At 41.2% G+C, this 17,875-nt stretch overlaps 1 protein-coding gene across 2 annotated transcripts in view; it reads left to right on the top strand.

Annotated features, from left to right (window-relative positions):
* Positions 1–17,875, top strand: part of LOC124781001 (protoheme IX farnesyltransferase, mitochondrial) — a 271,734-nt gene that overhangs the window by 204,163 nt on the left and 49,696 nt on the right. Inside the window, exons 1-2 of one of the 2 annotated variants that reach the window (XM_047253823.1) lie at positions 5,003–5,138; positions 6,361–6,490. In XM_047253823.1, the coding sequence (XP_047109779.1) occupies positions 6,401–6,490 (90 nt within the window). In that variant the 5' untranslated portion in view covers positions 5,003–5,138; positions 6,361–6,400. Of the gene's footprint in view, positions 1–5,002; positions 5,139–6,360; positions 6,491–17,875 lie in introns of those variants that run through there. The other variant, XM_047253822.1, reaches the window with a different exon arrangement.

Raw genomic sequence — 17,875 nt, 5'->3', positions numbered from 1 at the left:
CCTCCTAGTCTTCTATATGAATTACAACTTGGGTGCTCATGGATCCATCAACTGAGTACACACTTATTTATCAAGTACTGATGACTGATGAGTGCTTGTGGAATGGTTGAATTTGTGTCCTCATAGATGATTAAGGAAATTAAAGAAGGTAGAATACAATGCAGTGTACCTTGCCATTTTTGTCGCTATATGTCTTTTCCTCAGTGCTCTAATTTTTGTTATGTGTCAGGAATGGCTCTGAGCACTATGAGACTTAACATCTGAGGTCATCAGTCAGCTAGAACTTAGAACTACTAAAACCTAACTAACCTAAGGACATCACACACATTCATGCCCAAGGCAGGATTCGAACCTGCGACTTTAGAGGTCGCATGGTTCCAGACTGAAGTGCCTGGAACTGCTCAGCCACACCAGCTGGCTTATGTGTCAGAAACTCTGCAGGTCAAGTCACCTTTCATTCACAAAAGCAGATGACATCATAATGATGACTACTGGCGGTGAAGGAAAGCTGACAGTGTCGATAGAGTACCTCAAATTGGTATAATTTCAACTATCCCTCATCAGCCACAACACAAAGGGCTACAAGGAGTGAGAGAATAATACGTGATTTTCTTAAAATTCTCCTCTACTTTTTTTCTGCTTTGCTAGTTTCCCTTAGTAACTGTCAAATTCAAAGTTTGTTTTCTTTTTTCTACATACTCTCTGTTGAGAGCCCAGTTTTTGTATTGCTAGTTTCCATTAGTGATTGTCATACCCAAAATTCGTTTGCTCTTAGGTCCTCTCTGTTGAGAGCAAAGTTTTGTGGGACTCAAGATATCCTTAGCACGAATCCTTGGCTCACATTCTTCTTTGCAAACTGAGACCTATGGGCTGTTCCTCCAGATGGCCCACACTAGTGTCATTTCTGTTGATTGTCTTCCTTATTATAGATCTTAAACAGATTAAAACAGATAGTATAAGAGGCAATCAAATGAAAACCTGATCACCTCCACAATGGGAACGACATATGTAGAAGCTGGTTTCAGTCATACGAGGAAGTGCAAGAGTAGGTGCAGTTGTGGATCTGTCAGTGATCGACCACATTCTACTAAGCAGGAATTGATCATCTTGTCTCCCAGTGGGACAAATGTTTTAATGTGTGTGGTGATAACTTTTGAATCTAACCATTCCATGGTCCCATTGTGACAGATGTTCAGTCTCCATTTGACTGTCCCTCACAGAATTCCAAAAGGAGTTAGAGTAACCTGTTCGTCACCTAGTGTTATAATGGAGCTGAAGGGCAAACCCAGGAAGAGCACTGGAAGGAAACTGCCCCTCCCCCCACCTCCACTCCCCAAAAGAAGAAAAAAATCTACACAAACCAACTCTGAATTTGAAGACAAGCTTGGAGTTTTGATATGGGAGTATACAAAATTATAAATTGTAATATTTTCTTGAGTTATCAGTGTGATTTTTTGATTCATTGTGTCATACCATATTACACTATATAGAGATAAAATTAATGATGATTATTGTTATTTATGGGTTATATAAAGTTATTACTCATTGTGGGATAATGATTTAGATCTGCAAACAAAGTACAATTGTGTAATGAAGTGCTTTCCTAAAGTAGTAACTTACATAAAAGCCATCTCGTAACAATTAGGTAAGAATTTTATGTAAGACTACTGTACTGCAGTGCAGTATATAAACTTTATATAAAATGAACTTCCTTTTTGTAAAACTGAGGAAGATGGCAGAGTGTTTGGCATATTGAACTCACATTCAGGAGGATGATGGTTGAAACCCATGTCTGACAATCCTGATTTAGGTTTTCTGTGATTTCATTAAATCACTCCCGGCAAATTCTGCAATGATTCCTTTGAAAGAGCATAGATTACTTCCTTCACCATCCTTGAAACAATGTCAGCATGTGTTCTGTCTCTAATGACCTTGATTTTGATGGAATGTTAGACCCTAATCTTGAATCCTTCCGTTTTTCTTTTTGTTAAAACTTGTTTAGCTGTAGTAATTCTTCTCTAATTGCATAAATAAATTTGCAAGAGGCCGACATGTGCTCTGACTTAACTAGTCGGTTTAATACCTTTTTTCATCTCGACTCTAATCAGAATTTTGAGATACATAATACCAAAATGTCACACAGAATATCCCTTATAAATGAGCCTTAGATATGGGTCATGCATTAAATATTTAAATAATAGGGGTCAGGGAAATGGAAATGAGCGTTTGGCGTCATTGGCTGGGATACCCCTTGCAGGGCAGGTCTGACCACCTTGTTGCAGGTCTTATTACATTCGACGCCACATTGGGCGACCTGTGCGCTGGATGCATGAAATGATGATGAAGACAACACAACACCCAGTTCCTGAGCAGAGAAAATCTCCGACCCAGTCGTGAATCGAATCCGGGTCTGTGGGATGGCAATCTGGGGTGGATTTACCTAGCTGTGAAATACATACAATGAGTCCATATTTACTTATCTATCTCCCAAAAGCACACAAATACAGGATATTCTCATATAACAGATAAATAAAACCGTTAATGCACAGCAAAAGAACCACTTAGGTGATACTTTAAATGATTATTAGTAGACTTCATGCAAATGGGGAAGATAAGAATGAAAATTAGTAGCTGTAAGGATCCTGGTCACATTTTCATTCTCCAGTGGTGCAGAAGCAACTGCAAGTATCAGGTTATCAGAAGAGGATGTTAATCAGACATGCAAGAAATTAACAGCATGCACTTGGCACTGCATGAACAAATTTGCAGAAACGTATGGACACAACTCATTAAGATGATATCCACCCATGAACTGGATAAGGTAGCTAACAGAAATATTGGCGCAGAAGTAGATAAATCTCGAGTTTCCATAAAAAATACCCTCAGGATTAGAACACAGCATTCACCCTCTCTGAGTCTGGTACAAGAGTGCCAGGAACATCCAGCCTATTTGGAATTTCAACCCAGAGTCAGAAAGAACATCTGTGGCCATTGTGATGTAACATGAAGTCCAAATGTGTGCACCCTCCTCAGATTATGATACCGGGGAGCACCTGCAGCTGTCCCGATTGAATTCTGAACCCTGTGTCACGAAAAACTGTACTCCTCTGTTCTCCTGAATGTTATTTGAAAAACAAGTGCCACCTAAGCATATTCGGCCAATCAAAACAGGTAACTAGTCATCAGCCAAGGAGACAATTGGAGATACTTTCTTTGAAAGCCCCTGCTAACAAAATTTTGATAATATTCCACTGGAAGTTCCCTCACAAGAAAAAAGAAAGAGGGGGTAAAGCTGATTAATGGCTGGCATGGCGCCAGTCAGGTGCAACATCCCTCTATTTAGAAACTTTGACATTCCATCGTCCAGTCGCTTCGGCAAACTTCGTGTAGATTAACACCCAATGTTGTACCAAACGACGACACGATTCCCGCCACCAACGTCAACGTTAAAAAATTCTTGACAGAAGCCTTGATGTTGAGGTCATGTGACGTTTTGTGCCATTGAGATCCTGTCTAAATTTGAAATTCATTATGGAATGTTTAGACTTGAAGTGACATGGCGCACTGTTCTCCTAAGTGTGCCCTTAATATATAAATGAAGCTAAGTATTTTGAGCAGTGTACGTTTTTTTCCACCTATGAGTTTAAAAAGTGATGACCCATTTCATTAAAGACCGTGCCTAACTAACAGTTGCTGTATGCTAAATGTACTAGAAATTAATTGAAATCTAAGTAATCTTCCTTGTTCCAGTGAAATCAGACCTACTGATCATTTGTGAAGCCTTGTAAAATCCAGCAAAAATACTTAAGGCCGAGTCACACTGGCCGTCCCGTCATATCACATCAAGGCACTGTCACGTCTCCTTGTATTCACACAGTCTGTCACGTCAATTCGTTTGTGAGGTTATGAGCTACCATTCAAGGTTCCAAAAGTAGGAGTATAATATCTGAATTGAGGACCTAATAACATTAAAGATTATTAACGCCCAAAGCAAACTTCATGGCTAGGTTCTTGATCAGTTTAGTATGGTAATGTGCTAAGAAGTAAACAATATTTCAAAATATAGACGTTTATTCGCCAGCAAAGAAATATACAAACACATCAAGCAATTTTTGTGAGGGACTGTATGCAGCCTTTTTTACTTCATCCATTATCTTTGTTTTCTTATGTAGTTTATAACATCTTGAACAACTGCATTTTCCTCCTTCATTAGAGCTGACTTTATCAGCTTTATTTAATGAAAATTGCTTCAACTTTTCTTCTTGTTCATCTACAGAGTTGGCATTAGCTCTGTTCTGTTATTGTAAAACCTAAATAATTTTTCACTTTCAGATCTCTGACATCGCTTGTGGAAGACTATTCAATAGAAATTCAAAGGCATCATGCAATTTGGTACGAAAACAAAGTGAAATAATGAAATAAAGATTAAGAAGATACACAAGCACAAAATCTACCACTATAACATGAGTGGGAGCGGTGCGAATAGGTTAACTTCTGACATTAGAACACGATTCACTGCCTGAACTTTCTTTGTGAGAAACCTTAACGTGGCGACCTGTGCGAATGCCGCCATCTGAGGCGCATTGTGCAATGTTTTGACGTGATGTAATGTAACGCTACTGCCAGTGTTAACTGGTCTTTATTCTGCGTATAGTTAATATAGTTTTAATCGATAGCATACGCTTAACATATTCTTTTATAGAGGCTAGTTTTTAAAAAAAACTCGTCCACAAGAAGATTAATTAAGAATAATATAGTATCTTGTTTTTGCAACGAAGTTTTTTGTCTATTAGAAATGGATAACTGTAAAATTTCTTTGGAGAGTAATTTGGAAACTCGTTTTATTGCTCTAATTTCGCAAGGCACGTGCTCTGATATAGCAGTAATTTTGATGAATGAGTGATAAGAAAGAATATGGAGTTTCTGAAACACTAGGCACATAGTGTATGCCAGAATTGACAGTTTGACACTGTATATGGAGTATCTTCACGTACTGACTGAAGTGCTCGAGACTAGTTTGCAACATCTCTGGTCAGTGTGGTGCAATGTTACCGGAAGGTTAAGTTATGTTTTTAAGTGATGCTGGACAAGAGTTTCAAAACAACATATTTTGCTTCTGGTCACTTGTTATGGCAATGGTATATCTGTACTAATACCCATGATATTTCTAGATAGTGTCATCACGTGTAACGTGTTATTGACTTCGATGAAGTTACAAGTGGCGTACACTTTGCAGTTTGTTTGCGTTTGTTTTCCTTGTCGAGTTTGTAATGTAGACAGAAAGTATGAGCTTGTTGTTCTGAAACTTCGATATATGACTGAACTCTACGAACAGCAGCTAGCAGCGATGGTGGGTTATGGTGGTCCGTGAAATTACTCACTGAGAGATGTGGAGAATATAATGTGTCCGTATATAATGTGTCCGTTGTTTCCTTTGTTTGTATATTTGGTGTATGTAAATAGTGCTACATACCACACCGAAGATTGTTCAATAAGGCTACAGAAAAAATATTGAATTATTAGCATACCAGTTTTTTGGAACAGTTTATAACAGTGTTACCAAACAATGTTAGCACATTTGGCTATAAAGAAAAGCTTGCGATTATTGCAATATTAGTTGTTGTTAACATCGGTATTTACTGGCTGTCAGTATAACAGCATACAGCCATTTCAAATGTATGACAAATACGCTTGTTTATTCGCAGTGTCATATATTCAAGTTGTACATATCATTCCATTCACATATCCGCATGGCAAGTTTGCCATGACATACATGAACAATACTGTCTAGGTTCTTCATATCATACAATTATGAACAGTGTCATGTATAAAACCATAGGAAAAGCTAGGTACTGTCAGAGGTTGACCACCACAAAGACTTTCAACAGTAATTTGTAGATCTTGGAAAGTGCTGTTGCTGGGGATGTTTCCACACTGAACATTCCATTACACCCCCAACTCCTCACGTGCAAAAGTAGAGAACCCTCACTTGGTTCTATCACATACTCCCAACTGTCTTAAGGTGGTCATCATATTCATTGTCACAGTAGAGGGAGCCCATTCGAGTTGGTGCAGGTATTATTGTAGTTCCCATGGTTAAATTTCAGATATGTTGCCATTATATAGAACACACATAGGGTGATTTGTTTTGTATACTACCTTGCGAATGGGACATAGATGCACTAATAGTCCTAAAGGGAACACTGATAGTAATCATAATAATCTTGTCAAAGAAGCACCAGTTTATGCAGTTCATTGTCATGGATTCTTTGCTACTGTTCTATGATATTGAATATGTCAAATTTTATTCATGAACTTTGTGAAATGACTTAAATTTTTGTATTTTTCGCTCTTTTTCAGGGCTGACATAAAGTAACCATTATTTGCTCATTGGAATATCATGTTATACGTAGTCTCCTCATCAAATGCGTGGAGAATTTATTGCTGGTCATTTTGTACAAAGAAAAAGTTTGGAAAACTAGTCAGATCTGTGAGTATAGAACATTTCTTTTTTATGCAAATGTTATCATATTATTATTATTATTATTGTTATTATGTTTCGCCCATTTCTGGCTTTGTTAAATAAAGAAGTGTATGTGAAAACACCTACAGCTTACACATTCTTTTCCAGTCGCTTTTAGTTGCGTTTAGTGGAACGTTCTGATACTGTACATTTCCTGTAGCCCATGATGTAATGGTGCAAAGACATGACATCATGCTTGCACAAACCGAGATAGAACAGAATATTGACAACATTTATTTTGACTCTGAACTACTTTTTGATATGTAGACTGATGTGACATATTGATATAGCCTGAGATCCAGGGGACATTAGAAGATTACAGTTTGGTTGGGTTGGGAAGGCCAACAAATATGAATATGAAATTTTAGTTTTGGTAACATACAGGTGTGTAGTATAATTTGTGATCTCTGTTTGGTTGAATGGTGACAGTTCATTTTGAGCTGAAACTATGGAATGTCACTGTCATGAAAATAACTGTAATTCTTGCGTCCAAAGATGAGTTTGATGCAGCTCTCAACTTATACCAATGCAAGACTCTTCATCTCTTCACAACTACAGCCACATGGCTTACTGTATTCAAGCCTTCATCTCCGTCTGTTGGCAATTACTTTATGCCTCTGGATCTGTCTGACCAACTGATCTCTTCACTTTGTAGGGTTGTGCCATAAATCCCCCAGTGTGTTTAATAGCTCTTAATTAGTCGGTCATTGTACTCATCAAGTCTTCAGCTTTGTTCTGTAGCACCAAATTTCAAAATCTTCTACTCTCTTTCTGTTTACATTGTTTATCATCTGCATATCACTTCCATATAGGCTACAGCCAACATAAATACCTTGTTATGATGCGTAATTTACACATATTGTTTTCCAGTCTGTCGTATGCAGGTATGTTTGCCAGTTTGATGACAATGTTCCTTTCTCGTTTTCCTTACCCTTTTTTTCCCCTTATACAGCATTTTGCATCTTTTCCCACTTTCTTTGCGTGTATGCTTCCACTTTATGAAATTTGTCCACATTCATTTCTTTTAATGTGTGTCAGGGTGCTGATGGCCTCGATGTTGGGTGCCCGTAAGCCCCAAAAGCACACACACACACACACGACATTGTGAGTCAAAGCAGATGTGTGGTATTGGAAAGTGTTAATATCTCCTCCTCTTATGCCCAATTAAAAGTGGAATTGTTCCTTTACTGAGCTTTATGCTGTACTTTATCATCAAGTCAGCGGATTCGATTCTGAACCAGTTGGTCTTATGCGTTCAACTACATATTTAGCAGTATGTTAGACAGTTACTTAACACACAGCCATCTACTAAAAGTCAGGTACGTAGACTCACTCTGTTGAATACTATCTTCCATTACTCAATATTCCAATGAGTAAGCTGTTTGCACATTCTGAATGTGGAAGGTGATTAATTGGTGGCTTGAAGGCCACAGTATGACAGTGAATGCTATCAACAATTTTTTATTAAGAAAGACTGATACAATTCACTTCTTTGACTTATTATGAGAGACTTTTTTGCTTTTTGTTTCAACATGTACATAAGCAACTCTTTGGGATAGCTGGACAAATTTTCACATTCTTCATTAGTGTCACCTGACATTGTTGAATTGAAGAGTTTGCCCACTGAAACTTTTTGATGTGGTTATTTAATGCCTAGTTCCAGCAAGTAGGATTTGAAAAGATTATTGTTCTTGTCTTAACTCATCTGTGATTTCTTTCCCCGCTTCCCAGAGTCTGGTAGTTTTGTGAAAATTAAATAATGATCATCTTGTGTAGTGTATTGAATTGCTACTTTTTGTTTCTCCTACTTACAACATGAATTCCGCCTTGTAATTTATTTTCTTGGCATAAAGTGGCAACTCTTTAAGATTACAGAGGGTGCTAATTATTAAATGCTGCCAAGTGATGTTTTGTACAAGTGGTGTTCTTTGTGTAGGTGAAGTCCAGGATATGTTTTTATTATGAGTTTATGATGATGTTGGGATATTTTGTTTAAAATATGTCTAGTTCTTCTACGTCCCACTGCCATCATTTGATTTGTCATGTGTTGATTTTGCATATAATAATTTGTACAATTTGTTTAGAGTTATTGTCATTATGTAGCGTGTATCATGCTGTTTCCCCTTTCTCTGGAACAGATTCAGAAAGGGAGATACATCATCAACATTTCAGTCAACACTTATTTAATGGATGAATTTATGTAGTGACAATAAAGGTTTAAAAGTGAAAGCTCACCATACAGCTAGCATAGGCATTGAGTTATTGATAGGCATATAAGCAAGAATGTTGCTTTGCTTTCATTCTTCAGGGCTCATAGAAAAAACACACAGACATCGACATGGCTACGTAGTCACGAGGCTGCAGTTCGAATGGGGTGAGGGTAGTGTCAGGTGGAGTGGGTGAGGAGAAGGAAGAGCAGGAAGCAGTGTTGGGGGAAGATTGTTGGCCAGTTGAAAGGGAGAGTCAGCAAGCACATAGGATAGGAATCTAACACTGGTGAGCTCATTCTGGTGCAACCATGCAAGTTGTGTGCACCAGAAAAGGTGTGGGAGAGTGGATTAGAAGAAGAGGATGGAACACACACAACTGCTTGGGCATTTATAGTTTTAAAATTACGCTAGTTAAGTATCCTGTTACATACTTTAAAGAAAAGAGAACAAATAGTGTTACTAATTAGACAAAATTTATTCTATTACCCATTCAGCATGTAATCTGCTGAATTTGGCCATTCCATTATCAATCAAGGCAGATGATAAGGGAGAACTCAAAAGAATTTCAGGGGCTCCGACAGCTTCTTTATTACATTTTGGGCTGAACTTTGTTGAAGGCCGTCCGTGCACAGTGTAGAGCAGATGATGTTGTATGAAACATAGGTTGTAATGATGAAGTGATCTGTGGCAATGTATTATTTTCCATGAGCAGACATCTTTCCCCAAAAATAAAACTTGTTTGCACTGACAACAGCCAGCTTATGACATAGGTGGGTAAAACCTACCCAAAAGATTAGCATATGTAATCAAATATTAGCTATAAAGTTGTTCGCACTGTTTCGTCTCCTGACTATACAATGGAAAAAACATGTCATCTAGTATTTGACATTGTCATGGTTGGAAAATGCAAATACTGTATTTACATTGGTGCACCAGAACTTTATGGCCAACTGCTTAATAGTGTGTTGGTCCATGCAGCATGTGTTTGACAAGTAGGTTTCCAGAGGTAAGTTCTACCAAATGTCTTCAAACAGGTCATACAGTTCTATTAAATTATGAGCTGGTGGTTCATGGACACACAACTGGTGCCCTGTTGCACCCTAGGTGTGTTCCATCAGGTATCAGATCTGATGAACCTGGTGACAGACATTGGCATGAGTTCAGTATCACACTCCTCAAACCACTTATCACCATTCTGATCTTTTGATGTGGACCTTTATTCTTCTAGAAGGCACCATTGCCGTTGAGGAAGACATCAAGTATGAAAGGGTGCAAGTGGCCCACAATAATGTTAAATAGCTGACAGCTATGTAAAGAAGGTAAAATCTATAGGTGAAGACAGAGATTGGCATACAGTCAGCAAATAAATGAGGATGTAGGGTACAAGTGCTATGCTGAAACGAATGGGTTGGTATAGAAGAGGAATTTGTGATGCACCACATCAAACCAGTCAGAAGACTGGTGACTCAGGAAGCTGCCAGCATCCTCCAGAGCATAATACTGCCCCCACCAGCTTTCTTCTGTGATGTGGTGCAGCCGTTCACCTGGATGACAGCTTGTTGTGGTACTACCATCAACCTGGTGTAACATGCAATATAATTCTTCTGATCATGCAACACATTTCCATTGATCCACGGTCCAGTCTCTCATTGGGTCAACACAGGTACATGTTGGGGGTGTTTGCTGCTATGGCACAGGAAATGGTGGGCGTGGAAAGTGGGTGCAATTTATTAGTAAGTGTAAACAACCCAAAGTACATACAGAGTGAGAAACCACCGAAGAACTCAGTATTCAGATTAACAAGATCACTTAAAGACCTAATTCAAGATAGCACCTTTAGATAACTTGCCCCACTGTGATGAATCAGGTTTACACTAAAGGGGATGCAGAGTAAGGTACCAGAGCAACAACACACTATACTCGGGCTGCTGAAACATGTCTACATCTACATTGATACTCTGCAAGCCACCCAACGGTGTGTGGCGGAGGGCACTTTACGTGCCACTGTCATTACCTCTCTTTCCTGTTCCAGTCGCGTATGGTTCGCGGGAAGAACGACTGTCTGAAAGCCTCCGTGCGCGCTCTAATCTCTCTAATTTTACATTCGTGATCTCCTCGGGAGGTATAAGTAGGGGGAAGCAATATATTTGATACCTCATCCAGAAACGCACCCTCTCGAAACCTGGAGAGCAAGCTACACCGCGATGCAGAGCGCCTCTCTTGCAGAGTCTGCCACTTGAGTTTATTAAACATCTCCGTAACGCTATCACGGTTACCAAATAACCCTGTGACGAAACGCGCCGCTCTTCTTTGGATCTTCTCTATCTCCTCCGTCAGACCGATCTGGTACGGATCCCACACTGATGAGCAATACCCAAGTATAGGTCGAACGAGTGTTTTGTAAGCCACCTCCTTTGTTGATGGACTACATTTTCTAAGCACTCTCCCAATGAATCTCAACCTGGTACCCGCCTTACCAACAATTAATTGTATATGATCATTCCACTTCAAATCGTTCCGCACGCATACTCCCAGATATTTTACAGAAGTAACTGCTACCAGTGTTTGTTCCACTATCATATAATCATACAATAAAGGATCCTTCCTTCTATGTATTCGCAATGCATTACATTTGTCTATGTTAAGGGTCAGTTGCCACTCCCTGCACCAAGTGCCTATCCGCTGCAGATCTTCCTGCATTTCGCTACAATTTTCTAATGCTGCAACTTCTCTGTATACTACAGCATCATCCGCGAAAAGCCGCATGGAACTTCCGACACTATCTACTAGGTCATTTATATATATTGTGAAAAGCAATGGTCCCATAACACTTCCCTGTGGCACGCCAGAGGTTACTTTAACGTCTGTAGACGTCTCTCCATTGATAACAACATGCTGTGTTCTGTTTGCTAAAAACTCTTCAATCCAGCCACACAGCTGGTCTGATATTCCGTAGGCTCTTACTTTGTTTATCAGGCGACAGTGCGGAACTGTCACTTCTTATTTGTTAAACAATGTCACCAAAATGATGTCTTTCGCCAAGCGACAGTCCGTTGTGCCGTGGAGTGCCATTAAATAGTCAGGCTTTGGAACTGCTATGAAGGATGCGTGAGTTTTACAAGCAAGAAAAAGAATTTCATGGGCATGTGTCGATTCCTGCCGATAAAGTTTTAGAGCGTACCTCGAAAACTCTAGGACTCGGTGAAAGACCAGTTATAATGAAAGGGCTGCTACTTCAAGACTTACAAGACTGTGAGGTAAACAGTGTGGAAGAAATAGTGTGTTTTTAAGCAGCCTCATCCTGTTACAGATATTGATTCTTTCCTAACCAATGCAATTCGTCGGCACGTATACGGATACTATAAAAGGAAAGAATACCCCACAATAGTGAAGTTGCTAATTTATTTAAAAGAAAGTGAACTTTTCTGAGGGGGGAAAACGTCACTTAAGATGATATTAAAAAGTATGAACTTCCATTTTAAAAAGTTAGACAGATGGAAACTGTTACTTAAAAAAGCTCATGTCGCAGCTCGTACCATTTTCTTACACAAAATTGTAGGAAAGGACATACACTCAGTCATATGGTTAGGCGAAACCTGGGTCAGCGCTGGAGAATCAGTTGAGAAATGATGGACGGTTGATACTCTGAATAGCAGCTGTCATCAGCCAACAGGAAGAGGATCTCGATTAATTGTGGCCCATGCAGGATCTTCAAATGGCTTTGTGCCTGAAAGACCTTTAATTTTTCAATTGGGGGGGGGGGGGGGGGCGGAGGAGTTACTATCATAAGGATATGGACCACCCAAAGTTTCTACAGTGGTTTAAAAATTTGTCACTCCAGTTTAGTGTTCCGTCGGTGTTTGTGATGGACAATGCACCGTACCATTCTGTGATTTTAAGACAAAACTCCCACCACTAGTGACCGTAAAGAAATTATGGTGCAGTGGTTGCAGGCGAGAGACATTGCTGCGGACATCAGCATGATAAAGTTGCTGTTATACTCGCTAGTAAAACAAAATGAGCCTGTGACGCCCAAATACATTGTAGATGAAATTGCAAGTGAACAGGGTTACTTGGTAATTAGGCTACCATCTTATCACTGCCATTTTAGTCCAACTGAATTGGTTTGAAGTGAAGTCAAGGGCATACATTAAAAGTAACTTATACGATAACAGAAGTGGAAAGACTGCTACATGAAGGTCTTGCTTCTGTAGATGCTACCTCACGGGGGAAAAAAGTAGACTATGTTGCTAAACTGAAAATGAAAATGAACAATTAATGCCTTTTCTTAATGATGATGATGATAAAGACAACGGTTTTGGTTCCGATTCCGATGATGGTGAAGGAGAACTGGATGGAATTGTGCCATTGACATCTTAAATTGGAAAGTGTAAATGTATACAGAATTAATTCTTTCTCTCTGCAGTCGGGTAGGCTATGCATGTTTTTCTTTATTTTTTTCTGTGAGTGTGGATAGTGTATTATTTGGTATCCTTAGGTTTACATTGTTATACGACTTTTTACATGCAGCTGCTACAGTAACAATTTGGAACGACTTTTCATAGATATTGTCATTAACTTTGGGTGTTTCTTTTTCCCGGTTTCATATAGTATCAAATGCTTAGTCTTCACTGTCGTTCTCTCCATTGTTAGAAAAGCGTACTTTGTTGACTTACATATAAACTTTGATTGTAGCTTACGTTTACAAAGCGTACTTTGGAGTTGTAAGCGTGTGCAGTGGGAGCTATTGCAACCTCACGATCGCAATATAGCCAACCACATGTGAGCTGTCAAGTGACATGTTTCACCGGCCCAGGTATAATAGCTAATATAGTAGAGCAGAGTTTAATAAATCAGACCTACTGAATTCATTCAGCCTTGCAGTGAAAGAGGCATGAAATAATGCATACAAAAACAGCAGACTAGCTCAACTGACACGTCTTGCATGCCACAAGCGTTGCACTGAAGACTTGTCGCTGGCCACACTCACAGGATGCTGGTTCCAAACTGATGTTGCTGCTACAATTCAAATCGCCACACTGCCCTCTATTGCCCCATTTGTCCACATCTCACCTCGGTGACTTGCTGCATCTGCGACTTCATAGATACGCATGCCTCTCAGTGACAGGAACTCAGGTACTGCACTGGTGCCATCTGTCAGGTGGGGTCAGAATTCAACTGTGCTGTGAATTGCTAATTCACAGCTCACTGCAGAATCCCACATTCAACAATGTGCACTGATCAGTGTGCTCTGAATCACTTGTGCCTGCACCAGAATTGTACTTTTTTATCATATCTGCCTCAGATTGCCACCTATTCTCCTTTACAGAATTGCGGTGGTTTTTTGCCACTGCCTAGCTGAGCTACGGCAACTGTTAAGCTTTACACCTGCTATCTGCATTGCCCTCCAGGAAACATGGTTTCCGGCAGTGCGGACCCCTGCCCTCTGCTGCTGTAAGGGATATTACAGGAACTGTAGTGACTATAATCGAGTGTCAGGTGGAGTTTGTGTTTATCATAAACTCACTCTGTAGTGACACTGTGCCCCTTCAAACCCCTCTTGAAGCTGTGACTGTCAGAATAAGGATGATGCAGGAAATAACTGTCTGCAATGTATATCTTCCTCCAGATGGTGCAGTAGCCCTTAATGTATTAGCTGCTCAGATTGAGCAACTCCCTAAACCTTTCCTATGTTTGGGAGATTTTAACACCCTTAACCCCTTGTGGGGTGGCACCGTGCTTACTGACCGAGGCAGAGAGTGGAAACTGTGCTGTCTTAGTTCGACCTCTGTTTCTTAAATACTGGGTTGCCACACATTTCAGTGTGGCTCATGGTAGTTATTCGGCTATTGATTTATCAATTTGCAATCCAGGACTTCTCCCATGTATCCACTGGAAAGCACATTATGACCTGTGTAGTAGTGAGCACTTCCCTACCTTCCTGTCACTGTCCTGGCATCAGGCCCACAGACACCTGCCCAGATGGGCTTTAAACAAGACGGACTGGAAAACTTTCACCTCTGCTGTCACCGTTGAATCTCCCCCACACGGTAATGTCAATGTGACGGTTGAGCAGGTGACAACAATTGTTTCTGAGTCAGAAAACGTTGTCCCTCACTCTTTATGGTGCCCCTGGCATAAGGCAGTCCCTTGGTGGTTGCCGGAAGTTCCTGAAGCAATTAAGGAGCATCAGCGAGCTCTACAGTGGCCTAAGCGGCACTCTTCCCTGGAGCACCTCATAGCCTTTAAACGGCACCATGCCCACATTCACCAACTTATCAGACGACGGAAGCAGGAGTATTGGGAGAGATACGTCTTAACCATTGGGTGCCATACGTCACCTTCCCAAGTCTGGGCAAAGATCAAACATCTTTTCGGGTACCAGACCCCAACAAGTGTTCCTGGTGTTACCATAAATGGCTTTTATCTATCGATGCAAAAGCGATTGCCGAGCACTTTGCTCTACCCTCTGCGTCGGAGAATTACCCCGCAGCCTTTCACACTCTCAAACGGCAGCTGTAAGGAAAAGTCCTCTTATTCACTACACGCCACAGTGAATCCTATAATGCCCCATTTACAGAGTGGGAGCTCCTCAGTGCCCTTGCACATTGCCCCGACACAGCTCCTGGGTCTGATCGGATCCACAGCCAGGTGATTAAACATCTCTCATCTGACTACAAGCGACATATCCTCGTCATCTTCAACCAGATCTGGTGCAATGGCGTCTTCCATTGCAATGGCGGGGAGCACCATCATTCTGGTGCTCAAACCCGGTCAAAACTCGCTTGATGTGGATGGCTATCGGCCCATCAGCCTCACCATCATTATTTGTAAGCTGCCGGAACGTATGGTGTGTCAGCGGTTGAGTTGGGTCCTGGAGTCAACGTGGCCTACTGGCTCCATGTCAGGACGGCTTCTGCCAGGGTCGCTGTACCACTGATAATCTTGTGTCCCTCGAGTCTGCCATCCAAACCGCCTTTTCCAGGCGCCAACATCTGGTTGCCGTCTTTTTTTACTTACGTAAAGCATACAACACGACCTGGCGACATCATATCCTTGCCACATTGTACAAGTGGGGTCTCCGGGGCCCGCTCCCGATTTTTATCCAAAAATTCCTGTCGCTCCGTACTTTCCATATCAAAGTTGGTGCCGCCCATAGTTCCATCCATATCCAGGAGAATGGAGTCCCGCAGGGCTCTGTATTGAGTGTGTGTCTATTTTTAATGGCCATTAACAGTCTAGCAGCAGCTGTCAGGCCCTCCATCTCACCTTCTCTGTATGCAGCCAACTTCTGCATTTTGTACTGCTGCTCCAGTACTAGTGTTGCTGAGTGTCACCTACAGGGAGCCATCCACAAGGCGCAGTCATGGGCTTTAGCCCATGGCTTCCAGTTTTCCACCATAAAGACGTGTCATGCATTTCTGTCAGCATTGTACCGTTCATCCGGAACCAGCACTTTACCTTAATGACGATCCACTCACTGTAGTGGAGACATATCGATTCTTAGGTCTGGTTTTCGGCACTCATTTGACTTGGCTCCCTCATCTTTGTCAGCTTAAACGGAAGTGTTGGCAGCACCTCAATGCCTTCGGCTGCCTGAGCAACACCAACTGGGGTGCAGCTCTACAGAGCCCTTGTTCAATCCTGTCTTGACTATGGGAGTGTGATTTATGGTTCGGCAGGACCCTCAGCATTGTGTTTGCTCGACCCATTGCACCGTTGTGGAGTTCGACTAGCTTTTACGACGAGTCCGGTGACAAGCGAACTGGTGGAGGCTGGAGTCCCTCCATTGAAGATCAGACATGCACAACTGCTCGCCAGTTACGTTGCACACATTCATAGCTCTCCTGGACATCCTAATTACCGTCTTCTTTTCCCAACCACGGTGGTTCACCTCCCCCATCGGCGGCCCAGGTCAGGGCTAACAATCATGTTTCGCATGTGATCGCTTCTATATTAACTGGAGTCCTTGCCTGTACCACCTCTCCTGTATTCTTACTTACGCCACAGGGTTTTTCAGATTTGGGAGACGGAATGGCATAACAGTACGCACAACAAACTGCATCTCCTTAAGGAGACTACAAATGTGCGGAAGTCTTCCTTGTGGGCCTCTTGCAGGGAATCAGTTGTCCTCTGCCGGCTCTGCATTGGCCACACTTGGGCGACCCACTGTTACCTCTAGCACCATGAAGATCCCCCTTAGTGTCGGTGTGGTGCCCGGTTGACAGTGGCCCATATTCTGGTGCACTGTCCCACTTCTGCTGCCCAGCAACAAAATCTTGGGTTACCGGACTCGTTGTTGCACATTTTATCTGACAACACCTCGCTGGCTGATTTAGTTTTACGTTTTATTCATGAGGGTTGGTTTTATCATGTGATCTAAGTTTTAGTGCATGTCCTTTTTCCCTTTGTGTCCTCCACCCTAGTGCTTTAGGATGGAGATTTTAATGTGTTGCAGACTGGCTGGCTTTTCCTTTTTATTCTCGTGAACGGCCAGCCACTGTAATCTGCTTTCTTGTTTTACTCTCTTCTGTTGCTACCATCTCTCTGTTGTTTTCTTGTCCTCTTTTGTTCCTTTTAGTTCGTTCCCTTTCCTTCGTTCTTGTGGTTTTTCCTGTCTTTCGATTTTGTTTTATATGTCTTGCCTGTTTTATTCTCACACTTGTGGCATTGTTGTGTTTTTTTTTTTTTTTTTTAGGAACAAGGGACCGATGACCTCATAGTTTGGACCCTTCCTCCCCCCCCCCCCCCCTTTTTAAAACCAACCAATGTGCCCTTTGTGAAAGACAAATATGTCAATGAATGCCCCGATGTGTGGCTCACATCATCTCTAGAATCTGTTATCTTTAATAAATATCATAAAGCTGCAGAGCACCAGGCATTCAAGATTTTTATTTCTAAAATCACTCCCCATTCATCTCTGTTTCACCTACCTAACTTTCTTACCACATCATTTTTCCCCACTGGCACAAGACGGCATTCAGTCTCCAGTGGGCAGTGTCATAACATTTTGGCTCATCATTGTATATCTAGTCCAAATATATTTTCCACTTTAGATTTGTTGACTATTATGATGTTGCGTACCTGTGAAACATTCCTATTTATGCTTCAGTGGTGATTACACCGTATACCAGACTCAATT

This window comes from Schistocerca piceifrons, chromosome 1 (genome assembly GCF_021461385.2).
Source record: "Schistocerca piceifrons isolate TAMUIC-IGC-003096 chromosome 1, iqSchPice1.1, whole genome shotgun sequence".
Classification (NCBI taxonomy): domain Eukaryota; kingdom Metazoa; phylum Arthropoda; class Insecta; order Orthoptera; family Acrididae; genus Schistocerca; species Schistocerca piceifrons.
The sequence above is the reverse complement of the archived record's forward strand: the minus strand, read 5'-3'. Positions and strand labels throughout refer to the sequence as shown.